Source organism: Pseudopipra pipra, chromosome 5 (assembly GCF_036250125.1).
Source record: "Pseudopipra pipra isolate bDixPip1 chromosome 5, bDixPip1.hap1, whole genome shotgun sequence".
Taxonomy (NCBI): Eukaryota; Metazoa; Chordata; class Aves; order Passeriformes; family Pipridae; genus Pseudopipra; species Pseudopipra pipra.
The window spans coordinates 53,670,146-53,697,057 of record NC_087553.1 but is presented as its reverse complement, the minus strand read 5'-3'; the positions used below and the strand labels follow the sequence as shown (position 1 = coordinate 53,697,057).

The 26,912-nt window shown below is 37.9% G+C and overlaps 1 protein-coding gene and 1 long non-coding RNA gene across 5 annotated transcripts in view; both read left to right on the top strand.

Annotated features, from left to right (window-relative positions):
- LOC135414873 (uncharacterized) overlaps window positions 1-26,912 on the top strand; it is a 377,990-nt gene that overhangs the window by 285,255 nt on the left and 65,823 nt on the right. The gene's annotated exons all lie outside the window — the stretch shown is intronic.
- WASL (WASP like actin nucleation promoting factor) overlaps window positions 1-26,912 on the top strand; it is a 58,159-nt gene that overhangs the window by 8,656 nt on the left and 22,591 nt on the right. For all 4 annotated transcript variants that reach the window (XM_064656150.1, XM_064656151.1, XM_064656149.1 and 1 more), the window contains exons 2-5: window positions 16,899-17,033; window positions 18,413-18,499; window positions 19,047-19,143; window positions 24,079-24,102. In XM_064656150.1, the coding sequence (XP_064512220.1) occupies window positions 16,899-17,033; window positions 18,413-18,499; window positions 19,047-19,143; window positions 24,079-24,102 (343 nt within the window). The remainder of the gene's footprint in view (window positions 1-16,898; window positions 17,034-18,412; window positions 18,500-19,046; window positions 19,144-24,078; window positions 24,103-26,912) is intronic.

Sequence of the window (26,912 nt, the reverse complement as noted above, 5' to 3'; positions counted from 1 at the left end):
GGCTCAGATCTGAAACCACAGAATTGCTTAGTCCTGCTTTGAGTGAACTGTAAGTTATTTCCTGCTCCTCTAACCATGTGACAGTTCTCTCTGAGCACAGCTAAGATGTGGTCATTCTTTGTAAGTAGACATTTTTCCCTTTACTCCCCCTCAGTCAGCCAAAGCAAACAGAAACATCACTTGGCTTATGACACTAAATATACACAAAGGCATCCAAATAGCCTGCATTCTGTAAAACTGTGCTTGATTTTTGTGGTTAACTGGAAAGAGGAAGAAAACTATGAACATCCTGTAGTGGTGTATGTTCTGTGTAATACCACAGGCAAAAGCTTCCCCTTGCATTTGCAAAGAAGGAAGCAGTATTTTCTAATAAATAAAACTCAGTACTGTTTTTTTCTTTATTTGCTTTAGTTTGTAGTTGAGAGTATTTCAGATATGAAATTCATTTTATACTTGAGCGTGCATTTATTGGTGTTTGTATTTTTAGTAACCTGAAAATTAACAGTTAAAAAAAAATACAGGTTTTGGGCTTAATTTTTTGCAATGTTATATCAGCCAGTATTTTTTAGCCCTACAATAGATATTGTCATTTTGACCTTTCTTAAACAATGTTTGCCTCTTTGTGTTACACTGTACTGTTAGCACTGTGCTCAGTTTGTGTAGCTTGAAATTTAAATTTAAAACTATGCAAGGTTTTAAAGTGTGATTGCAGCAGAAAGTGCTGGTTGCACTTGATCTCTAGAACTCAGTAGCGATTCAACAAACCATTTATCTCTTTAAAAATATTTTAGTTTTGTCTTTAAGAGGTTTGTCCATACCAGTTTCAGGTGCCAGTATTTCTGTACTCGAGAGACTAATCATAAATCTCTGTCTCTGCACAGAGCATGCCCTTCCTTGCCTTAGTTCAAGCATCTAGATGCAATAAACCTGTAATTGTGTTACAGTTTTGTTTGCTAGGATGCATGGAGATGGATTTGGTGCTGAATATTTTGCTGGGGCATGTAGATCTCCATGTCATGGTTTTCACTTCATCTTTTTGTGTCATTCTTTGAATGCTTCAGTTCTTCATTGAGACTTTTCCTTAATAGCCTCTTTGAACATTTCTGAGCTTTTCTACTTGTACACAACAAATCCTGTCTGTTTGTTTGCCCTCTTCATATCATTTAGATGAAATTTGTTTGTTGAAAAAGTATTCATGCTGCTGCTCTGTGCTTCATACTGTATAATGGAGGAGTCCATCCCTCACAGTAGCCATACCTGTCTGGATCATCCCTTTATGTCCCAGATAACCAGAACCAACAGGCTGAAAATGGGAGGTACACAGCACACATTTAAGTTTGGTGGCAGAAGGATGCACCTTGTCCACTTTCTCACCTCTGATCTGTGAGCCAGCTGTGCTAACACATTGATGCTAACAAACTGAAGTAGGGCAGTAGCATGAACTCAGGCACAGTCCTGTGACTGTCCATGGTGTTCAGTTGGTTGGCACACTTCCTGGCACAGGTCTGAGTGCTGCTAACAAGTAGTCACCAAAGTAATAATGAGCGGGGGTTTGGTGTAAACACAGTTCCTGATACATGGTATGGATAGGGCCATTGTTACCTGATTTGTGTTGTATTAGTAAGAGAGTTTGTTCCTCTGCGCAGATGTGTTTTCTGCTGTACCACTTGCCACCGTATCCAGAAAGTGGCCCTGCTCTTAGTAACTGATATTTGCACAACCAGTGGAAGCTACCGGGAGACTGTGGTGCTGGGGATGGGGAGATGTGAGCTGTCTGTTCTAGCGTTGTTAGTAGCATATACATCACAGATTAAGGGTCAGACCTGCTGCTGTGCTCATAACTGTCTGCTTTGACATTAAGTCAAAGTCAGATCTAGCTTTCCTGACAGCAACAAAATTCAGTATTGTCTTTCTGCTCCTAGAAGTTGCTCTTGGAAACCTGAGAAAATGCAGGTGTCTAGAATTTTCCAGCAAATGAAAGTGTTCCTCTGCATGTAACAACCTGCTGCAGTGGACAATATTAAGTGTATCTGTCACTGATTTTCAGATACGGATATCATCATGTTTCTGATCTCCTCTGATTTCAGAGGAAAAAAATTTTTGAGGAGATGTAGCTAACTCGTAGCTGTGCTTCTACAGACTGCATTAGGTACAGCAAGGATGACCTTAAAAGCTGCTGCATTTCCTTCACTTTACTTCTTGGTTTCAGACCACTGGCCTACCAAGAAAATGTATTCCTGTCTAGAGCTTTCTTTTCTGATGAGTAGTTTGTAAATAATTTAAGCAAAGTTCTGTCCATTTTCAGAGACTCCAGGGATGTCCTGAGTTCTCTAGGAATCTTACTTGAAGCTGCATTTTGTAGCATTTTAGCAGTTTTTTGTCAGTTCAAATGCAACAATTTGTTTCCCACTTGAGCTCTAGAGACAGTTTTAAGGTGTGTAGTGTAATTAATGATAGTTTAATCGTCACATACTCTGTTCTGATATCTCACCTTGATCATTGGTTCTGTCTGGGATGTAGAGGTACGAGCTCAGGAACCTTTTCAGTTCTGTCTTCTATGCCCGCTAGGTCTGTTAGACAGTGTTTGCATGCCTCAGTTCTGTAGACACTTCCCTGAAGTTTTTATTTTATTATTTTTGTTCCCTCTAGTGTCTGGTGATTCCCTTTTTCCCCTCAAGCCATATTTTTTCCCAGTGTCACTTTTATAAGTCAGCACTAGCAGGAACTGGTCCCCTGGTGATGCTTAATGCTGTACAAGAAGTTCTCTCCCACAGCAGGTAGCATTTGCTTCAGAGCAGAAGGGAGATAACAATCCATCGTGCATTTAGAAGCTGAGTGCTTTTAGTCTTTATTTCAGGATGGCAGCCTGCGTATCAGTTCTGGCTGCAGTAATGGTTCCAGCAATGAAATGATGCAGTACCAGTATCCATATGGCTGGAAATAATTTCTTCAAGGTCACCGCATGCAAACAGTATCACTATGATGCAAGTTTGAATTAGCAAAGGATGTTACATAGTTGGCTTATTCCAAATAAACAAACTAGCCATCAATAAGGAAGTCTGCCATGCATCATCAAGGTTGTTTTTTCACTTCAGTGCAGCATGGTGCCCTCATTTGTCAGAGTAACGTAGTCCTGAAGTGGACTGACAGACGTGTCACTTCCTTGACTTTGGAATTCTTCGGAGGACTGTAGTGTTTGTTGCAGAACTGAAGCTTTTACATAGGGATTGGCAGATTTAGAGCTCTTAGTTCCACATCAGCTAGTATAAAACTCTTTGTGTATCATATTGCACACCGCATAGTGGATGGCAGTGGCCTTCTAAGGATGCAGTTTTGAATAACAAATGTTCAGTGGGATACTTCCATCAGGGAGGTTGGCTAGCCTTCAATTTATCCTATAAATCTGCTTCATCTTCTGTAAATAGTCCATATGCCCAGGAGTGGATACTGGACTAACAGGAAATCAAGATCCACACCCACCCCTCCCGCCCAGGCTTCCTCAAGGTCCGGGTGAGTTACAGGCACACTCCAGCACCATTTTCCTATAGGAAGCGTTTGTACCACAGTGTTGAAGCTTCTGGCAATTTAACTTCTAGGTCTTTCAAGGACCCAGTTATACAGCCTTTAATCTGATGTTCATAAAAACCACCATACTAGACTTCTAGCAAGCCATTCATTAATGCATTGCTATTATGTAGGTCCCACTCCTGTGATAATTTCTTCCGAGATTGGGGGTATTTCTATATTCATGCAAAGTCTTTTGAGTAGGATGTGATTTTTCTTGAACTCTGTCTAAATTGGATAATCAGCTTGTTTTTTCTAAACTATATACTCCTGGGACTGGTGTTATCTTTTATACACTCAACATTTAGAGCTTTCTGTTTCTATGCTAACAGATTGAGGCTGTTCAGGTGCTCAGAGCAGTTGGTATGGTTAGTTGATCACAAAGGAAGCAAATATCCATACAAAAACTAGAAACCCAATGTCTGCTTTGAGTCATTGGGATTTAAGTTGCATCAGTGCCCTTATAAGAAATATCTTGTTTCCAAAGGTGTTATACATCTGAAAAAAATAATCAGTATGTCATTAATAACTTTTTCCCCCATTTTAATGGTTATAAGTAGTATTAATGCACATTTTTATTATGCTGGTATGGTGTAACAACATACCTGCTGATTTTACTGTCATAAAGCACTGTAACTTATCGTAGCAGTGGAGGTTTTCAGAAAAGTGACACACACTTGACCTGACAGGAAAGCTGTTGCCAGTTCTCCCAAGCACCAAGAACCATTCACACTGAGCATGTTAGCTGCTGTCAGCTCCTGAATAGACTTGGAGACTTGCAGAGCAGTAGTTCAGAAACTGAAGCATGTAATTTTTCAAATCTGGTGCTTGATTAGGGCAATGATATTGGCTAATTGGACTGCCAGTGCAATATAGATTGATTGTTGTCAGTTTTTCACAAAGCTATCTTAAAATGTTTTTCATTAAAAGTTTATATTTTGGCTCAACTTGTTGTATTTAATTACTTTAGACAAGAATAAAGTTCAGTTTCAGACCTAATGTTTCTTTTAAATGTTTTTTGAAACAAGTATTTTTTGTCCTAAGAGTTTTTAAAATATCTTAAAATACTGTGTTCATGTTAATAATATTGGTGTGACTCTATGGTTCTAAGCTCTTATATTGATCTAATAAATATTGATTTTCCTTAGTGTAAACTTCTTCTCACATGAGATATAGTATTACTTTGGTTCTGTTGTGAGTGAAATAATTTTTATGTTACCTGTAAATTCAGGTGGGTACCTACGTTATACCTGCTGAGCAATGTTAACAAGTTACAAACAGGAACACAGCAGTTATGGAGAGGTAATTATCTTCAAATGAGGATGCTTTTGTTCTGATCCATCCAAACATACCAATTTTAAAGAATAAAAGATTGAGAACAATATCACTGCCCCTTTGTTCCTTACTTCTGCCTATGGTTGCTCATTAGAACTGCCAGAGCTGCACTGAAGGAAAAAGGAAGTATTGTGTGATTTTTATTTTTTTTTTCTTTAACTGGAAACTGGTGACTGGACATAGACACCAAAGTATTGAGTGCAGTGGAAAAATACATCCTGCTGCCCTCTTTCTACAATGTTTTTGTTGTATAAGCACACACTTTAACTGTAGATAAGTAGATTCTTTACAGTTTTTGCTTTTCTGGTTGTGTCCAGCAGAGTCGGCAACCTCATGATAAGTAACATTCTGGTACCTTAAGGAGTTACAGAAGAAGAATTTTGGCTCTGAGGAAGGAGCTTTCCCATTCAGCAGCCCTCTGTGCATTTATATGCAGATAGTGGGTAGTAAATTCAGAAGGAGTCCTTTGTAAAGCAATCTAGATGTATGGGATGATGAGATTGCCTTATTGAAGGGCTCTGTCAGAACTAGAGTAGTGTGCCTAGTTTTCAAAACTACTTTTTTGAGGGGGGGGGGGCAGGAGGGAAGGAAGGTGTAATCTCATGTTTTTTTCAATCTTTACATACTGAGACTTCAGGGGTTGTTGTTGCTCAAGGATTATCATGGAATAGACCACCAAGAAATGCCAGGTAGGTGGGAAGTTTTGAGTCATGTGCTTTGTACTCTTTATTCTTCCATCTTAAGAATCAAGTGTTAAATATAGTGTGTAAAAATTAAGTGTGATGGTGACTTATAAAAGCATTAGTAAGTTTGGTACAAAGAACTTGAAGCCATGATTTGTCTAAAATGGAAATGTGTGATAACTCTTAAGCCTGAGATCTGATTAGAATTGGCCGTATAAGACCGCCATTCTGTGCCACTGCTTCCAAACTGCTAAAGTTTGTTTGCACACGGGTGAATTTAAGTGGCTTTTGGCCTCCACAGCACATTGGTATATGCAGTGCAGGTACTTGCAAAGACGGAGCTGCCAACAGGCAGAGACCTTTGAAACTTTTTTAGCTGTAATAAATGTCACTTTACTCAAGGGGCATACATACCCCGTGGTAAAAGAATATCTCCCATTTCCTTGTCTAAAACAGCGAACAGTGACCAGGTTATCAGATAGTAATTAATGTTCATTCACTGGGGAGAAAAATAACCCTAGCGATGTGGAAATTAACCTGTCTTAACCTTTGCTATTAGCAGAGAAGATAATGTAGGCACGCACATCCCACCCCCCAAAAAATAATTTGTTTCTGTCTGTGGCAGCATAATATTTTTTTCTTCATCAGTAGTTCTCAAAGCACTTTGTAGAGGTAGAGGTCTATATCAACATGCTGCAGATGAAGAAGCTGAGGCATGGGAGAGAAATAAATGCAAGCATCATGCAATTGCCTATTGCCAGAACTAAATAAAAAGCAACAGTCTCCCAGGCATTCAACTAATGTCTAGTGTTTTACCCCTGTAGTAAGCTTTGAATATGGCCAGGGATCATAGAACTAACACATCTTTGTGCCTTCTTTTTTTTCCCATATGTTATCTATTTTTTAAGACATGTCACTAGGAGTAACTTTATTCATAGCAGACTCAGTTGCTGGTATATATAAAAAAAATAATCTTATGTACAGTTATGTTTCCTTGTATCTGACTTGAATTCCCATAACTGTTCTGCTCAAATGCAAACTGCTGAAGGAGGAATTAATACACGTTGAATTGTGGCACAGTGAAAGTGTGAGGGGGGGTTGCATCTCTAAGTACCTTTATGTAAGTGGATTGAGTCTGCTTTACAGGGCAGGACACAAGTTGTATACACCATTGCGAGACCAGTTACTGGCTATTATTCAAAGAGGTTTTACTTCTAATAGCCTTTACTCATATTTGTTAATATTTTGAAGGGAGTTCTTTGTTTTATGTTGGCATGAAATTAATGTGTTCTTATAAAAGAGTTCTTTTAAAACAATTTAGCTGTTTTACTTCAGTACTCTCTAAGTATCAGAAGTCAAAATTCCTTATTATTTTCTGTCTTTAAGTGTAAAGATCATAAGTAAAGTTCACCTAAACATCATCTCTGCAAAGCAAATACTCATTTTTTAAATTTTTTTTTAAATCTGGACCTGGGAGTACTAGTAGATGCTGAATAGCGTTTTCAGGGGCTCATTAACGAGTGTTCCAGAGCTGGGATAATTCATGAATTCCTGAGGTTTATGCTTCACATCCTTTCTTTAATCAATTTAACCATTGTTCTAAAGATTTTTACTTGTAAACTTCATGATACGTATACTATTAAGTGGGTTGATAGGGAACTACAGTTGATCTAACTCTTAAAAAATGACTCTGAATTCTAATGTGTTTTTTTTTCTAAAAGCTCACTCATATGTTCAAAGTGGATATGAGGATCTGCTCATAAGGACTTGCATTAAATATGGAACATCTAGAAAAGTGTTACTGTGTAGAGAATGGAATGATTGATGAAGGCTGAAGAGAGAGGACCTTAGTACCAGAAGACAGTGTGTTGCTGGTAGAGGAGATGTTGAGGGAAGGGAGGTGGTTTTCCTTATAGCTGAATAGGCAGTGGAACAGGACAAAACAGATGCAAGCTCCAGTTTTATCCCATGTGTTGCATGAAACTGATTCTTGACTTGAATCTGTATGGTTTGAAATCCCAGTCTGCAGTTTCTGTGTATGACCATGAAACACAGTTTTGAGAACTGTTTAATCTACATATCTGTACAATGCTCTAGTTGTGTAAGGATCATCCTAGGCTTAGGAGTCTTGATAAATTTAAAATGGATTAAAATCAAAAAGTAGACCTGAACATTTCATCTGAAAATTCTCTGAGCTTTGGAAAGGAACAGTCTTGAATCTGAGTGTCTCCTGGGAGGCTGCAGATGGGAGTGGAACTGCAAGACAAAATGTCTTTCTTCTGTAGTGAGAATTTTTGCTCCATGGCAGTAGGACAGTGACAAATTTATGGACAGCCTGTGTGCAGCACACTCTCTGCAGAACACAAATAACTGCCTTGCCGTGTATCTGCTGCCTTCTGACCAGCCAGGGCTTCAGCAGCATTGAGCTGTGAGGTGCAGCACAGTGAGGTGCAGTGATGCTGTGCAGGTAAACAGGAAGTGACGATGTTCAGCTTGCTCGTCAGTGGAAACCCCAGTTTGTGCATGTCAGCTTGTAAATGATCTGATAAGCTGAGATAGCTTGGAATGTTGTAATCTGCAGCGTGCTTGTGGTTATGGTTATGTCATATCTCAGGAAGGCTGAAGTCTTCCATGTGTTGTCCTGAACTGAGGTTGTAGGATTTGAAAATATCTTTATGCTGTGTCTGCTAAAAGCATGTCTCTCCTAATCATGTGCTGTTTGATTTGGGTTTATATGCTATGCTGTTTACCCACATTTTAATTGTTGGTCTTCTGTGATCCACTGTTGAGCAATGAGTGTTTTGAATAGGAGTTGGCCAGCTCTAACTGAAGTGGGGGGTTCTGGGAGGTGCTGGAAATGTAAATGAACTTGTATCTGAAGATATTAAAAAAAATGTGAGCTATCTGCAAGTGAATGACTGTTGATTAGGAGTGAAGGATCTTTTTATTGGACAACTGCAGACTTAAGTCCAAACAAGCACTTTTATGGCTTAGGTTTGTTAAACAGCAGTCCCTTCTTTGTTGTAACATCACTTAATGATCCACTGGTACTTTCTCCACATCAGTGAAAGATCTTCAGTGAGGATGTTGCAGCTGACTTGTGTGCTCATCAGGGCACATGCAAGGCAGGGAGTCTGTTCTTGGATATTAACTATGGGGTTTTTTTTTAATTGGTTTGTTCTCTTGATTCCTTAAATGTTTTGATCTGTGTTGTGTGGAACTGTCTTTTAACTTAATGTTTCAGAAATGATAGGAAATACCCAATATGGCTTTTTGCTGTTTCTGAAAAACCTCCTTTCTTCCTTCTCCCTTCAAATAAGAACAGGCAGCGTCTCTTATACAGTGGCTTTATTCTTAACAGCCTAACTTTGTGTAGAGGTGGGAAAAACCCTCTAACTCCTTAACATCTGTACATACTGCATTTTTAAATCATGAGAAATTAAGAAATGAAACAGAAGCTTTAATCTTAAACTTGGACACTGTTGGCAACTGTAGCAAATAATTTCATAAGCAGTAGAAGTGGTGAGGCCTCAGTGTCTTAAGCTGAGTGATTTTTCAGCTTACACCAAATAAAGCTTTACTGATGTGTTTGAGTATTTACAAAAGGCTCCCTTATGTCAGTTCTGTCAAATAATGTGAAATCTTGCTTTAGTTTTCCTGTCTGTGGAACAGTCAGTCTGTCTTTGAAAATAATGTCCTGTAAATAGCATTAAAATTAGAAGATTGTTTCCAGCTGCTTAACTTGATGAAATCTGCCAGTAAACTTAAGTTCTGTATGTCTTCTTTCTATGGGAATCTAGTTTAAAGTCATGTTGGTAACATTTGAAGATAGCTTTTTTGCAATACACAATTGTCTTTAAAGATAAGATTATTAGTAATGTGTTAAATAAATCTTCAGAAGCTGTAATAGCTTTAAAAATTGAAGTAATCACAGTTTATCCTAATTGCAAATAAAGTAGTATCCAAATCCCCAGTGGATGAATGCTGTCACATGTTACTAATTTGTGAAGATTCTGGAGGCAACCTGGTGTGAAAACATAAACCAATCTGAGAGTTGCAAAATCTAACTGATGAAAATCTAGTTTCGTAGTCACAATATTGTGGAGTCCTTGTAGAGTATTTTTAGCAACAAAAGTATGTGCATGTATGCTATCACACAGTATCATCACACTTCCTTTGTACAAGATTCAGTAACCATAAAAAGCCTGATACACTGTTCTTAAGGGGGGGGAAGCCAAAAAAGGCAGGTTAGGTGAATCTGTTGTACTTACTCTGTTGTCTGGGGCCATACTCTTTATGGGCCTTCAGATGGTGTCAGCAGTAAGCAAAAGCAGTCTGCCTTCAGCATCACCAGTCTTTTCTCTCTCCTGGTGCTCTTTCTTCCTATCTCAATCCCTTCCTGTCTATAACTGGAAAGTAAGTAATTAGACACTTGTGGATGCTTATTGAGACCTTTAAAATTTGGTAGAAGTGTTGATTTGTGTTCATATATCTTGTTGCTAGACCTGAATGGCATCCAAACCATCATACTAGACATCCATGCTTAAGAAGGTTGAATTACCTAGTATCCAGGGCTAATAAATATTGTAGGATTCTGAACCTAATTAAACTAACTCTTCTAAGTTCTGTGAAAGTGCTAGGAAATTTTTTTGTCTACTCTAGCAAATGCCTCTGCTACTTATAATGTTGAAATTGTTAGGGAAGCATATTTGCATGTTGTTTATGTGGCCTAATTAGTTAGGGATCATTTCAGTAGTGGCAGGCTTAGTCAGTTCATTTAAAATCACCATTGGAGGAGATTGCATTGCATGCCTTCTGTAGGATTGCGTGGTGGAGAGAACATTCACCCTGGAAGTGGGTTATCAGCCCTTCCTAGCAGGAAAGGAACACACTGTTCCCACATGGTAGGAGACTCCTCAATGCCAAGAAAAAAGCTACATTTTCTCTTAAAACAGGACCACTGTGTAGAAGGGAAATTAAACTGCCAGAAAGAGCAAGTAGAGCTTGATTGTGTAGGATGCCAAAGCCTTCCCTTGAGAAGGGGGTGAAAGTTCCAGTACCTGGTCCCTGCAGCAGGTTTTGTGTTTCTGTATTGAGTGATGAGATAAAATGCATAATTGTGTTGATCACTGCAGAAACATTTTTGGAAACTCAATATATTTATGATGTAAGACATTAATGCCTGAAGATAAGTCAATTCCAGAACAAGAGGAAGGTCTTATCACTGTCTAATTCCAATTTTGTTTGCTTTGAATAATACAAATTTATTAATGTACTGACATTTAAAAGTATAATTGCTTGAACATAAGCTTTTTTTGAGAAAAACAAGATTTCAATTAATGTCTCTGATTGGTCAGTGCTACATTTTAGTTGGTTTTGTTTTCTTCAGAATTTTTGTAATCAGAGAAAGAAATGTGAGCCACTGATTTCTATCTACTTGCCTGATTTTCTGTGAAGTAGGCTTTATTTTCTGTAGAGCTCATTCTCATTTCTGGTTTTTGTCTTTCTCATTCATGAATCTTAATGAGTTTCCATATCTTCTTCCATGACTCAGATAATGCTAGGCTATTAGGGATTGCCTTGGTACTGAACCTTCCTGTCCTTCTTGTGGTCAAGATTAGAGTTAGAACCTCACTAAGCGTTTTCCACAGTGACGTGGTACTTGATGTCAGTATGCCTGTGTTCCTGAACCCTGCTCTCTGATGAAAACTATTACCACTGTTTTAATGTCAAGAAAGGGGCAACAGCCCTTTATTCTTGAACAGTCACCCTAGAAGCAAACTGTGAGCTCTCTTGCCAGTCTTGTACCAAAGAATGTGTGACCCAGGAGCACCCAGCATCACCTGCTCAGGCTTCAACATATTACCTTAGCCATAATAAGGATTTTCACCATAGCATGTCTTATAAAGACCTACCATGGGTACCTTCTCATCAGTTCTCATATTGATTAGGACAACATTTCCAGATACCTGCTTTATAAAAAAGACAATAGAAGTATTGATTTCTATTCTTACAGGGTTTGAATTGCACACAACTACTCACCATAGCTTCCCCCCTCCTCCCCCCAAAATGTTAAAGTAGCTATTGTGTTCACTATGACTTTCTGGGCAAAGTCCTCAAACTGACTTTGTGAAGAAGCTACAGGCATTGTGTAAGTTTTTTTTCAAGAGGTTACTCTGTTTAGAACAGAGTAACTTGTTAGAAACAACTGATTCTACTTGTGTTCTTACATTACCAGGTGAAGTCATCTTTTTTCCACAGTTTTGTTTGTGAGACACTTCCAAGGGCTGGGAAGGATAACTTAAGAAAAGCAAGATGTCATGTGCGATTAACTTATGTATGTATGCAGGGTTCTGCACCTGTATGGGGAAAAAACCGTTACTCTTAAAATTGGAAAAGGATTGAAAGGTACCGCTAGTGTGTACTTGTAGTAGTAGTACTGTCAACATCTAACACATAGCAATACTGAACCATTAGAGGAATACGTGAAACTGAGTTGCATTTTTACAAGCTTTAAAATGGGAGTGATTAAGCACTAGAACAGATTCCCTAGAAGTGATTTTGCAGCCTTTAAACTTAACTGGACAGGACCTTGAGCAACTTGAACTGTAGGCTTTTAATTACCCTTGCTGTGAGTAGGAGGTTGACCTGGAAGACATACAGAGGTCACATCCAACCAAAGTAATTTTATAATTCTTTGATCTTTGCACCACAAGCTTGTTGTCAGCTGTACTACAAAAACCATCCCAATGGATCTTTCTGTTCTAGTGTATATTGAGGTGACTGAACATCATCTTACAGCCTTAATCTTGCTGCCACTCTCTATTGTGACTTTTGGCCCACTATGTTTTAATGTCTGTCAGCCGTAAGTCATCTATTATGATGACTCTTTCTTGTGCAACTATCTGTGTTGGCTTGCTTCACTGTTTTTTTGAGAAACACTGAGTTACAGCAAGTTATTGAGAGGCCACCACAGCAAATGTTCACACCAGAAGCTGATCAAAGTACACAGCTATCTGCTGCCCAGTTGGAAACTGTCCGTGGCTGCTGTAATCACATTCTCCAAATGTGTGATGACTAGGTGTGCCTAAGTTTTGCAGGCAGTAGGTGTTTTCATGTTTTGTTGATACCACATTTCCTGCAGTATGTGTGTTGAAGGGTAAGACTAGATCTGCCAGTGAAACAGCCAGTGTACAGCTGACAACACCATACTTACTGCTTCATAGCTCATCAGCTTGAGGGGTGTGACAAGTCCCTGGAATCAATGGCATGTCCTCCAGCTGGAGGCTGGTGTGGAAAAAGTAAAGGGAACTAAAGAGAGGTTGTTTTTCGTCTCCATGGCCCATCCATTTTTGGTGGGCTACCTTATTTCTTTCTTCTATGCATCTTTTTCAAATATACAGCTATATAAAAAGGACAAGGTCCTCACTAAACTGTTAAGAAAGCAGTAGTGACAACTTCAAAATCCTCCTCCTGAAAATACAGTAATAACTTTAGGTATTAAGTAACAAAATAACTTTATCTCAGAAAAAATGCACTCAGGATATTGAATCAGTGGTGTGATCTACTCTGAAGAAGTATTTACATATAGTTTTAAAGAACCCATACTTTAAAATGCAGTATTCTCTTCTGAGAATGCTATGAGAAACTGAGCTGACAGTGAATGCTCACTCAGAAAATGCAGTAGAATACTCAAATTATGATATTTGTGTAAATGTTCTCAGACACTGCAATTGTGCAATGAAGTTGAATTTTTTTATTGGAATTTGTGTGGCTTGGATTCATAATGAATAGCAGTAGATGAAGTTTATGGTTCATATATTTTCTCAAGTTTTAAATTTTGCTTATAGGTCTGTAAATTTCCAAAGGGCGTGGATGATTAATTATTTTTGCCACCTGTCTTCCAGAAGCTGAATAGCAGAAAGCATGGCACCACTGCTCTACATAACGAAAATGAACAGTGGATGAAGTAAAAGGAGTTGGATTTAATTGTCCTCCTCTCCTGACAAAAATACACCTTGTATTTTTTCCTGTATTGTCCTTTTATTAAAAAAACATAAGTCATATAACAGCAGAATTTGTGAATTATATGTTCTAACATGCAAAAGCTGCATTGCAGTTTGTCAACACTAGGAATTTGTACAATGCTAATGAGTAAGTTAAAATGTAATTGAACTCTAAACTCAGAAGACCTCAAAACAACACCTACTTCAGATTCAGTGAAATTGTCTCTAACTTTAAATCAAGCTCTGCTCATAGGGTAACCAAGTGTACATTAAACAAGTATTATGATTATGCAGAATGAGGACACACTCTTTTTGTTTAATATTCTTCTTTCTACTCCTGGGATAGGTGTTGGCCCAAGATTTTATATGCAGGCGTCATTGAGTTACAACAGTTACTGGTTTACCCAGGTAATCCAGTTGGTGCTTTTGCTGTTAGATATAATAGGAAGCAAGGCATAGGGAGCCCTGTCTCAACACAAATCACTGTCTCCTGTGCCTTATATTTAAGTTGCATGATTCCTGCCAAGACCACCCATGTCTGTGGGTAGTCCTGTTGGGTGGAGGTTAGTGGAGCTGGATTTGTTTTGGAGGGTTGAGAAGGTTTCTTGCACGGGTGGCGAGATAGTTGCTGTAATTGAATGCAAACTGTAGAATGGCCCATCTTTGCTCCTTTGTGTTGTCTTGTGTCTACAACATTATTGCTTTAGCAATGAAGATGATATTGGAGAAATGAGCGGGGAAAAAAAGTGTTAGAGAAGCAGAAATTTTCATCAAAATCTGGCCAGCTGTGCCCAAAATTAAGTAATTTCCTGTTGCAACGTAGAGGGGAAAATGGCGTCTCTTAGCTGACATAAAGTTGCAAGTATACCTGTTTTGTGATGGTAGCATGGCTAATTCCCAAGTCCCTTTTTACTCATCTGACAAGTGCAGTTATGATTAAATTGTTCATATTACTCTGTAGGTTATAGGGAGAGAAATTTTACTCTACCCTTAGTTGCCTCGTCAAGTACTCTACAGTTACAAGCACTCTTTTTGTCAGACAAACATGCTTTAACTTTTTCTGTAGGTTACCAGAAAGATTAGTAGTCAGTCTGACAACTTCTGAAGAGGAGGCTGCAAAGAGGAACAGAATTATATCTTGACTTGTGAAAGTTAACATCACAGTTCTCGGGCAAAGTTTATAGAGCTTTCCCAAGGCGTAGCTACAGTCTGCCTACATTACTTTGACTCTTATCAAAAAACTTCCAGTTCTGTTAAAGTAAAAGAATCCAATGAAACTTAGATTATTCTTTTGGTTTCTTAAACCAAGAAAAGTGTGACCATGGTGATAATGATATTTAGTAGATAATCTTATAATGCAACTAGGCATGCCTGCGTTATGGATGTCTACTGTTTTGGCAAGTAGTCGAATTCATGAAGGTGAAGTAATCCTTGCTGAGCAGGTGGGGAAAACCTAATGTGGAGACCATTACTCAGATTAGGTATGATTCATCCGAAAAGGTCATGGAACTATAGCAGATCTATGAAAACATCTGTTTAATATTTCATAGTGAAAAAGGAAATAAAACTCTCTTTGACTGACAGTGAAATAAATAAAGAACAAAACAGAAAACTGTTATTGTGACCCTATGTTCAAAAGGCTAACAAACTGCATTCATATAGGATAAGTCTCATCCCCAATCAAAGGAAGATGTAGTAGGACTAGTTAAGATCCATGTAAGAGTGACAAGGGTAATTAAAGAGTAGATTTTTTTTTTCTTGCTACAAGAATGACTTAAAACTAGTGTCACTTCCTAAACAGTAGATAACAGGGCAAAGATGTGTGACAAACATCTGTAAAAGCATGTGCAACAAGTAGAAGGAACTGTGAAGCCATGAACACCATCTCCTAGTGCAAGAATACAACGGGACAGTCAGCTGGAATTAGCAGGTGGCAAATGTCTAGATAAAAGTGGTTAACTATTCATATAGTGCATAAGTGAACTGTGAAATGGGGCCTCTGGTGGTCTAGTGGTTAGAGTGCCTGACTCTCACCACCGCGACCCGGGTTCGATTCCCGGCCCCCTGGGCAGGTGGAGCTCGTCAGCCTTGGTAGGCAATCCACCTAAGAGAAGGTCACTCTAAACAAACCTACATCCTGGGGACCTCACTGCCACTGTCCAAGCTTTGCTCGGCCCCGGCAGATGAACCTCAGGACTAAAGGGTGGGCTCAGTTCAGCGCACGCTGTGTCTCACCTAAAAAATCCACTGCGCAGGCTGGAAGGGTTAATGACCTTTCCCAAAAAATCTTCGCTCGCGAAGACTGGCCATTATTATTATTATTATGAACTGTGAAATATAGTCCTGTCCAGTGTTGTGATGCTCAGAAGTTCTCATGAGTTTGAAGAGTGATTAGACAAATTCACAAAGGAATGTGCTGTAAAACACATGCTGGCTCAGGGAGCTTTGAGCTCCAACCTGGCAGTTGCTAGGGATATGCTTCCATAGTTGTAATGGTCTACTCTTTTATTCCTACCTGGGCATCTTGTGCTGCTGGAGAGTAGATCCTAGGCTATATAGCTTCTGATCTGTAGTATCTTCTTAGATACTACAGAGTATCTAAGCTTTGTTCATGTGACTTGGCTGCTAAATAAATATTCTTCAAGGACTTCGCTTTTCCTTCTCTCATAGGACTCTTAAGGTAGGACACATAGAAAATATGCTGAGGAATATTCCCAGTGACTGCAGCAATCTGGTGTGGAATAATCTTCATCTCTTATTAAAATCTCTCAGTTTGAAAACAGGACAATTTCAAGTTGCCAGCTGGGAATGATCCTAGCTCCTGTGAATTCTCAAACCATGCCCGAGAATTTTAGGAGTTTGCTAGTTGGCATAGGTTAAAATTGTGCCAGAGACCATTTGAACAATTAAGCAATGTAGGCAGTTGCATTCCAGTACCCAGGAGTGTCTCCAGGCACCATGTCATTTGCAGTTCCAGCTTGAGTATTGTGTTTCTATCCAGTCTGAAGTACTGAACAGAAAGAAATTTCCTTCCATTCTCTATGTGACCGCCATAGTTACTGATTTGCTTCTTACAGGCAAAATCCCTTTGCTGATTTCAAAAACAAGAACAAAAAGTTCAATTAGGTTCTTTCATAGAAGTGAAAATCTAAAGCATGGGAGTCATTTGAACTTTACTATCTCATCACATGGGAAGTCAGCAAAGTTGCTGCCTACAACAAGGAACAAAATTAAGAGATGTTTTGGTAAAGGATCAATTGTAAAATTTATGATTTTTACCTTAAAAGTAATAGCTACCTTTTTTTTCTAGACGATGTCTTCAGCAGTTGTTCAAATATATGCAGCAGATCGCAATGCCATGTGGTCAAAGAAGTGCTGTGGCGTAGCTTGCCTTGTAAAGGACAATCCGCAGAGGTCGTATTTTATCAGAATATTTGACATTAAGGTAAGCATCCTTTTTTTTTCCCAGACTCCTTAAGCTTGTTTTGAATTCAATGAGTGTAGGTTATCGTAGCTACAAACTCATAGAAATTCTCAACTAAATAGTTGTGCTTTAAGCAGTGCAATTACAGTCCTTATTAATAGGGAAGTGCAATGTTCAGGTATTCGAAATTCAAACAATTTCCTAGGTGTCATCTTCTATGGATGAAATAAATATCAGACTCAATTTTCTTTCAGCTCTCAGAAGCTGTCCTCTACAAATCTGATTAGTCAAATTAGTGAAAGTTTGTATAGTGTCACTGATGGATAGCTGTCACAATTCTAGCAGGTGTCACTACTTTAAATGCTTTAACAAAGGATATGCTGTCTTCTGTATGGGTGGAAACAATCTTTTTGATCAGTGTGTTGGTGCATGTGAAAACTGCAGTACAAACAAGTTACATGTTTTGACTTTTTTGGGGGTTTTTGGTGGCTTTTTTTTTTTTGTTCCCCCTTTCATGATATATACAGTCATACAATCAAAGGTCATTGTCCCATTATAATGTTTCACGCAAGACAGTGGGAACTGAGAGATGAAGTGTCCAAAAAGTGTTTTCATCATAAAAATGGTGCTGAGAAACATAAGTCCTAGTGACAGTATTGAGACTTTGAAAAGATTCCCATTATCTCTACAGCCAGGAACAGCTCATTATCTGTCAACCTTCAGTGCTTGAAGTCTCAGATTTGTTCAGGATTGCCAGTTGCTACTTGCATTTGACTTTGTGATTTGGTCACTTGACTGTTAAGACTTAGTTAGAAGCCTCTTCCTTGGGTGCTGAACTATAATGTCATTTAAATACATGAAACTTCTTAGAAAGGTGAGATTTTTAAGTTAACTGTCTTCAAGTCAAGCCTCAGATAAGAACAGGAAACTGGAAGCCTCCTTTATTGCTGCTGCTGTTTTGTCCCTGTGTTCACAGAATCGCAGAATATTCTGAGTTGGGAGAGACCCGCAACTCTTAAGTGAATGGCCCATATGGGGATCAAAACCATGACCTTGGTGTTACTAGCACCATTCTCTAACCAACTGAGCTTCCTATGACTGGTTGCTTTTACTGCTCCCAGTATCACTATTGCAGGATTATAGAATTTGAAGGATGTTTTTGAAAACATCCAGGAATTTCAACAGAATACTTTGACCCAATGGAATAAGCTTTCACAGCTTTTCCACAAACTCTATTGCATTTTGATTTTGATTGAGCTCATTCTTTGAGTTAATAGCAAGGAAGATGATTAACACCGTGCTGCATCCAATTCATAATAGGTTCTATTGTGAAAGAAGTTAAACTCTGCAATTTCATCTGAAGGTTTTCAGTTTTTTTTTTTTCTTCTTCTTCTTTTCAGGATGGGAAATTATTGTGGGAGCAGGAGCTGTACAATAACTTTGTATATAATAGTCCTAGAGGATATTTTCATACCTTTGCTGGAGATGTGAGTCTGAATGTCTTTGAATACCTACTTTAAAATGCCTTTGGTTTTAACAGTACCTTTTTTTAATGTAACTGAGGTTATTAATTCATTCTGTAAATTATTTATAAAAGTACAATATTACCTGTGCTCCTTGAAGCTTTTTAAGCTTATTTATAAAAGGAATTTTTTTTGGTACCTCAACTAGAAAATTCAATTCATAGTACAGAAGCATAAAATGTGGTTCTTTATTTTCAACTTTCTTTAATGAAATTACATTTTGACTTGCAGATGATGTTTGTGGAGTATCGTATATTCTTAGAACACAAATTTTCCTCTCCCCCCCTTTGATTTCAAGCTACAAAATTTTGTTCAAATCTGTTAGCCATGATTTCTAGAAACTTGAGTAGTAGTCAGATGTTCCCAAGATGGAATGTTTCACAAAGACTTGGTTCCAAATTTGCAGTGATACTGTTTTCTTGTTACACCTTTAGAAGGTGTAAGACAACATTTAAGAAAGCCTTTGAAACATTTTCTTAGTGATGGGTGGGGGAATATTAATGTTTTTCAGACTTGTCAAGTTGGTCTTAATTTTGCTAATGAAGAAGAAGCTAAACTATTCCGCAAAACAGTAACAGATTTACTTGGACGACGGCAGAGAAAATCTGGTAAATATTCAAATTAATCTTAAATTTAGGCTTGTTTATGTTGATCTTGGGGGGAGGCAGAAAGCTACTGCTATGTCTGAAAGCTACTGGAGGCAGTATCCCATATTTATATTTTGAACTGATTGTACTATTAAATGTACCGCTTTCTCTATTGTGCGAAAATTAGTATTTTGCTGAAATAACTAAACTTGGTGTTCTGTGCTATGAGTTTCCATGTAAACTGAGACCCCAAGGTTGTGGTGACTGAAAATATAGATCAAGGGGAAACAAAAATGACAGTGGGAAAACTAGAATATTTCTCTAAGCTGTTTTCACATTCAACTAAACCCTCTTTTAGCTCTGGGCTGTTTATAACTGATTTGTTTAAATTCAACCAGAGTGGGTTGTAACAAAGATTTTACCATCTGGTATGTTCAGTAGTTCATGTGAATGAATGTTTGGCACTGATCCAGCAGTTAGTAGAGAAATATCTTTTATTCAGAACTAGTGATCTTGGCTCAGGCCACGAACGGAAGACATAATATGCCTATACTGTCCTTAGCAGCTCAGGACGGTGAAGCACAGCATGCTTTTTGCCAGCTGCAAGATGCCTTGGGAATGTGGTCAGTGCTTTTAAAGGGAGCTCAGGCTTCCTACAGATCTTGTCTTGGTCATTTTCCAGGGAGCCCATAAACAACTTATCTGTCTGACAGCCATATGTCCATGAAGGATAAAGTGGTACAAAACATAGGCTGGGAACACATGGATGTGTTCAGGCTTTCTGTAAGCTGTAGTGTGGACTTGTGTTCGAGCTACAGGATGTGTTTTTTTAGTCCATTCTGGAATTCAATTGCAATAACAATGCAGTGTACTGTAAAAGGAGGAAGCCCTCGTCGGGGAGAGCCATCCTTGCAAAGTGTTCTTGGGAACATGCATCATCTGTATGTATTCACTTGGCTTTCATTAAGGTATGGTGACTCAGTAGCAGAGCACTTGTTCCAGGAGCTTAAATGACTTCTTTAAGATTCCCTCTGCTCAGAATAAGTTCATAAGGTTTCATGAGGAGAGGTGGGATCATTAATAATATTTCTCATATTCATGGTGTAGAAGTAATTTTGCATCTACTGTTCCCGAAGTTTTGTTATGTGTCTAAAACACAGTGCTACAGTGCACAGACATGATTTGGGAGGAAGAATGTTTATATTATTGGCCACAGCAAACTTTTTTTGAAAATAGTGGTTCAGTCAAACCTCCTGTTCACAGTTTTCCTTCCACATAGAGATTTTTTTTCCATAGGACCACATACATTTTTCTCATTTACTCTTTGAACTAATATCTTGGTTTCTGTGCTCAAGCTCACGTTACAGGATGAGTTTACTCCATCTATTGTCATAACAAACAAACAACTCCCCCTCCCCAAATACTTACAATTTCAAGACAACTTTATTTAAAAACAAAAACAAACAAAAAACCCTCGAAACAAAACACTTCAAGAATTTAAAATACTCATGAGATTCCTTAGTCAAACCACCAGATGGAGTTCTGTATTTGTCATTGTGACTGTTTAATTGTGCTTTTAAGATAACAGGCTTTGCACTTGCTCACATCAAAGCTGATTTGTTCTCGGTGTTTATGTTTTTATTTGTTTATATATAAATGCTTATATAAAACATTTTTATATAGATTTATATATAATACAAATGGTATAAAAGTTGTATATTATTTATAATGGGTATATATACATTGTGTATATATTCTAATGCATCTTACCTTCTCAATCACCAAGGTAATAGTGTGGTAGTTTTGCTGCTTTTCTATTTTAATGGGATTTTTAGTCCCATGCCTTCCAAAATATGTTTCATTTCATAGCAGTGCACCTGAGATGCTTTCAGCTCAAATGAGTACTCCACGTGATCATTTAGCTGCCTGTTAAACCATTCAGGGCTTGCTAAGAGACTTTTCCAGGAGTCTTATGGAAAGATTATGTTGTTGGAAGGTAGCAGGAACAGCAGTTCTCACTCACAGAGCTATGACTTGGTGCTGAGGCTAGTAGACAAAAATACTAACAGCTGAGAGACAAGGCAACAGGGTTCTGCTCTTCCACACTCTGCATGAAATGCACTCCAGTATACAGACAACCCCTGAGTAAGTGTGTCTGGAGTTCCAGAGAGGTGAAAGTTTGGCTTCAAGTAGACAATTTACAAAAGCTTGCAAATGTACAAAATATTGAGTAGAGAACAGAATGAGGGAGAAAGGCAGAGAAAGAATTCTTGATCTGTTTTCCTAATCTTTGTAATATTATGCTGGTTTTCATCTAGCTAAATTCTGGTGTGGATTGAGGTTTTTGTTTTGGGGGTAGTGGGTTTTTTTCTGGTTTTGGGGTTTTTTTAGTCAAATTCTTAGCCTTAAGTTAGGAAAAAATTACTATAATTAGTTAATTTCTGTGGTAGATTTACCTAAATAATCTCTCCATTTACTTATTAAACCAAAACCAAATAGTTCCCCCAGTAAGCAGGGTGAACAGTGTTTCTCTTCTCAGTGCGTATCACTGTAGTAGTCTCACTTTGGGTATTCTTGCACATAGATACCATTAGTTTGTCTTTTTGTTATCTTGCCTAAGAAATGTTAATATGTGGACACACACACAAGTGCCTTCTCCGCATGCTGAGCACTCAGCTCTAAAAGACACTTGTTCTTAACTGCAAGTAGTTCTTTCTAAAGTAGGGGGACTTCTTAACTAATTTTTATGGACTGCTTGTAGCTCATGTGTGGAAGCTCTGTTAACCCTCTCTGAAGCTGCCTTTTTCCTCCACAAGCTTTAGCTCCTGAGTCCCTTCATAAGACACTTCATAAGTTTCAGGCTGCATACTTAATATGGACAGGGATTTATTGGTTTGGGTTCGGTTTTTTCTTTCATCTTTGTCTACAACTTTTGGTTTTGCTGCCTGGGTGACAAGGGCATCTCTAAAGTGCTCAGCTTGCATTGGATTGAAGTCTCAGCAGAGATTATTCTCATTTCCAGGAACACTTGTGGAAGGGAGCTGTGTTTTTTGGACATAAGCATCTGCTGATGTTGATCTATTTTCAATCATTAGGCATCTTGATTTTTCAAAACAGAGAAATCCACTATTTAACAGGGTGGTCATCTGCACTTCAGGAACAAGAGTTCATACTTTCTTGTCAGCAGTAGGAACCACATAAGAAGAGATCTGATCTCTCTGGGGCCACAAATTAATCTGTCCAGCAAAAAATTACAGGAAGTCTTTAAAATGTCTTACTCTGTTTCCCACTGTTTTTTTCTCTTGAACTATTTCTTCTAATGAAAATTGCAGTGGATTCCCATGATTTGACACAAGACACTTAGTGCTTCCTAGGAATATCTCCTGCTTTTGCCAGCTTCCCATCCTGTGCCAGATGACTTGCAATGAGTTCTGCACTCTTCTTTGCTGTCTCTGAATTGTTGAATAAAACTCTAATTATGGTCTAAAGGTTGAGTTTGGGTGGTTTGTTCTTTGCTTGTTTTTGAGACAGTATGAGATGTGGTTTCTTAAACTGAATATTCTAGGAAGAGAAAGCACATTATTTGTCCAAAAGACCTTTTTTTTCTCTCTTTCCTTTTTTTTCTTCTCTTTTTTTTTTTCTTTTTTCTTTTCTTCCCCTCAGACCTGATACCTTATGCTGAGACATCCTTACAGAGGTTCTCCCTATCTATGTCTGAAACTTACCTGCTGTGACCTAAGAATAAACTGTCTGTCTTTAGAAGGGCTTTTTCATTAAAAGCTGATTCCCTGTGGATTTTGATCTCCTTCCCATGAAAGTTTGATGATCCTGACAGATTCTTTTATTCCCTGAAGATCAGCAGATTCATATGAGGCTGACTTGCCTTGCACACTTAGGATTGTATATTTTTTGAGTTTTTTAAGTATTCCTAGGACAAGGTCAGCACCATCTGTGGAGGCATCTTCTCTCTTTTATTATGTTTATGAGTCTGGAAAAATAGAAGTTAACAGTTTTTCTGGGCCTTGCTGAAAAGTGAAATGCCTGTTACAAGTTCTTATTACAGAACTTTTGGGAGCCCCTGTTAGCTTATGGATACTCCACATCTTAAAGGGAGGGATGTACATGTGGTTTTTGATGTGGTGACATGATAAACTGATTACCTTTATGGGCACTGCTAAATCCAAAATTCTTAAGAGTGTGGTCTAGATACAAAAATGGTGTAAATGTGTACTGGGGGTGTAGGAATTAATAGTAAGTGAAAGAAATCTCCTTTAAAGGCAAATTTACCATTATACGCTGAGAATATTGAGGTGTGAGATGTTTACATTTTAAATCATCAAGCCAGATTATTCATGGTCTGTGAAAGTGCGGTGCTGTGAATAAAATATCATATTAGGACTAAGGAGATTCTAGTTCTTTTCCATATTGTTCCTGTTGTTATACCTGTTGGATAACATAGGTAAAGTGTCTTGCCCCTCTGTGTCCTGTTTTCTTTGCATACAGCAAAAAGTAATTAAATTTTAGTTTCTGTGGGAGAACAGTACTCTGTAATATAAAGTGCTAATTATATTTCAAGTAAAAATGTAAGAACAGTTTCATTCAGTGGACATTGGAAAGAATAATGCTTAAAAAAACTTACTTCAATAGGTTGTACTAAAACAGATGCTCTTTGAATATTTCACTTTAGTTCATAGTTGGAATGCCTGAAATAGCTCCGTAGCTATTACCTTATGCTTCTGCTCAGTTTACACACTTGAAATCAGTGCTTATTATCTAAAATTGGGTTTTTATTGTTCTGTAATGCTTTTTTTCAACTGCAAAAGTACACTTTAGGGATATTAATAGATTCCTAAGTTTGTGGTTAAGGTCATTGAAAGCTTCACTAGAAAGTAAAATTTAGAATTAATTTTTTCTGTGATACCTATGATTAAATAGCTCTTTTTCCTTTTTCAACAGAAAAAAGACGAGACCCACCAAATGGTAAGCTTTTTGCATGAATCACTGCATTTTATTTTTTCTTACTGCTGTCATTTACTGTTATGTATAGCTTTGTTTCAGGCTTGATTAGGACAGTCATGTAGTGGGAAAAGCAGTAAACTCTTGTTCTGCACGTTACTTTATTTCTTTTGTTTCTGTTCTTTGGTATTTAGTTGTGGCTTGAAAGATTTGTGGCTTAGCTGGCTTTTGTAAAGAATGTTTTTGGAGGAGCATGTTTTGTTGCAAATAGGATAGAGGGTCCTTCACCTTAAACCAAGAAGAATCTTTGTACCTTGCATTTGCTGCTTGGTCTCCAGAATATATATGTATAGGATCACTATACACAAAGTTAGTCTTTTTGTCTTAAAGGCAGGCATAATGATAATGGATTTCATAGAACATACATAAAATTTCAATTTCAGTGTATCTGGCTAACCACAGTAATTTGGTTGTATGTCATATGCTTGTCAATATTAAACTTTTTTTGAATGAAGAATTATTCGAATCTATTTGCCTTCAGGCTTATGTCTCCCTAGCATGAAGATAAAGGTTCCTCAGAAGATCCTCTCATTAAATTAATGGAAGGAGTCAAATTATGTATCAGTTTCATCCAGAATTTTTTTACCGTCTGTTCTAAAATCAAGTGAAAAATGCACATCAATGAATAAGTTTGGTGTCTTTGATTTCTGAATTCACACTGAAGTTAAAAAGTGATTTCTCCTGTCATTTCTGTTTGTGATCCAGATCATAGGTCATATCACTGTGAGTTTGCTGCTTGAGCAAGGGTGCAGTCAGCTGATCTTCTGAGGTCCTCTTAAGGCCTGAAGTAGTAGTCTTAACATTTGTACTAGCCAAGTCATTCAAGCATCCCTGTAGGTCACCAAAATACATAATGCTAAACTAATCCTGCATTATGGGAACTACTGATTACCTTTTATATACCCAAATAAGGCCTCCCTCATACATCTCAAAAAATTGCTTTTTCTTTTTCATAAACATTAAGTTTTGACAATGTTCCGGCAATCATCAGTTTAGGCCAGGCAGTTTAGTGTGGATTCCTTCAACTGTGACTGGGTTGGTGAGTTTTGAAACACTTGTAATAATACAATCTGTGATTGTCTTGCCAGCTTTTCTGAGCTTTCGGAAAGTTTTAACTAGTTTTGCTCATCCCTGATAGCAGCGTCTGCAGAGCAGATGAGAATTAAAACAGCAGTGGTGACCGTGTAGTACTACCTACCACAAAAAATTAAGCCTTTGTCTCTATTGTAACACAAACAATTTGTTTGTGAAAACTTGAAGTCATTGTCCCTATGCCTTTATCCTGAACGTTCTGTGGAAGGCATAGGGTTTATGCTCAGTCACTTCAAAGATTTCAGTATATCTGCTTTTTAATAAACTTCCCCTGGGACATCCACATAGTCCATTTGCCTTTTCTGATTCTGTCAAATTCTGTAATGCCTGACTTCTCTGCTGGCAAGGAGTTGTGTGGCCATGGCCTCAGTAGTCACAGGCCTCAGGTGGTTATATTCTATACAGACTTTGCATTTCAGTATTTGGAATTAATACTAGAACAGATATGTACTATCAGCGTGTAACTGGAAAAAAACCTCCCATACCTGTTGTAGTATCAGTTAGATTTTGTTTTACTCTATATGCAGTGAAATCCTATTGGGGAAAAAAAGATGTAACACCTGCTTTTTTTTTGTGCTGGGTATTAATGCATGATTACCTCTAAAACGAAAAACGAGAACAGTCACATTTCTGTAGTCACATGATTCTTGCTTGAAATACTGTGGGGAATTTTGTTTTAGTGGGGCTTGTTAGTCTGGATTTTCTGCATACATTGAAGCTGCATGGAAAAAGCTTGCTGTCTTTTTTTGTGACGTTTTCAATGATACGGATTTAAGATTTTTTTTGTAGAATTGCAGGATTAAACTCAAATTGGCATTAACAGTTATGTAAAATGTATTAGTCTGTAATTTCCTGGGATTTATGTTCTACTCATGTGTAATAGCTAGGTCTCTTTATGCAAATAAAGAAGAGTTATTGTGATTGAACTGACCTCGGTGAAATTCTGGATGAAATAAGGATTTGTCAGAGTATTAGGTTTTGAGAGAATATTGAAGAACCGTGTGGCAGAATTTTGTTTCAGCTGTTAACTAGAACAGTTTGCATATTTTGTAGGGCTGTCTGTAGTCTGGGACAGATGCCTAGAGAGGTTCTACATAAAATACAGAGAATTTCCTAGAGTTAACATTTCATAATGTTCTGTACAACATTTTCTGGAGCCCCTTCTGAAGATGTCACAGATGTTGATAACAGTGGATGCTTAACGCCACTGTACTGTCAGGTGCTTCCTAATGATGAGCTCTATATGCCTCTCTCATCTTCACTTATTGAGCTGTCTGCACCTGATGGGGAAGGTGCATGTCTTATGATGGGAAAAATTTTACTGGATATAAATATGGCAGTTCTAGAAGAGTGCAATTCTTTGCAAGATTCTTTTATCCCTCGTGGACATCTAAGGTCTAAGCCTGACGGTAAGAAAAATTTTCATCCTTAAGTTTACTGTGACCTCTTGTATGAATATTATCAGTATCAAGGAATCAGGCTATTAATCCTTGATTTGAGCTCCACTGATTAAAACATCAGTTTGCAGATGGCTGCTGCTTTACATGGTTAAAACCATGTGTGGTTAGTTCAGGATTTTAAAAATGCACCTTTTTGCATGTAAGAATATGACAAATTTACTAGCATTGTAAAGGTACCGGTTTCTTTTTGAATGTAAGTACAGCTATTGAAACTGTAAATAT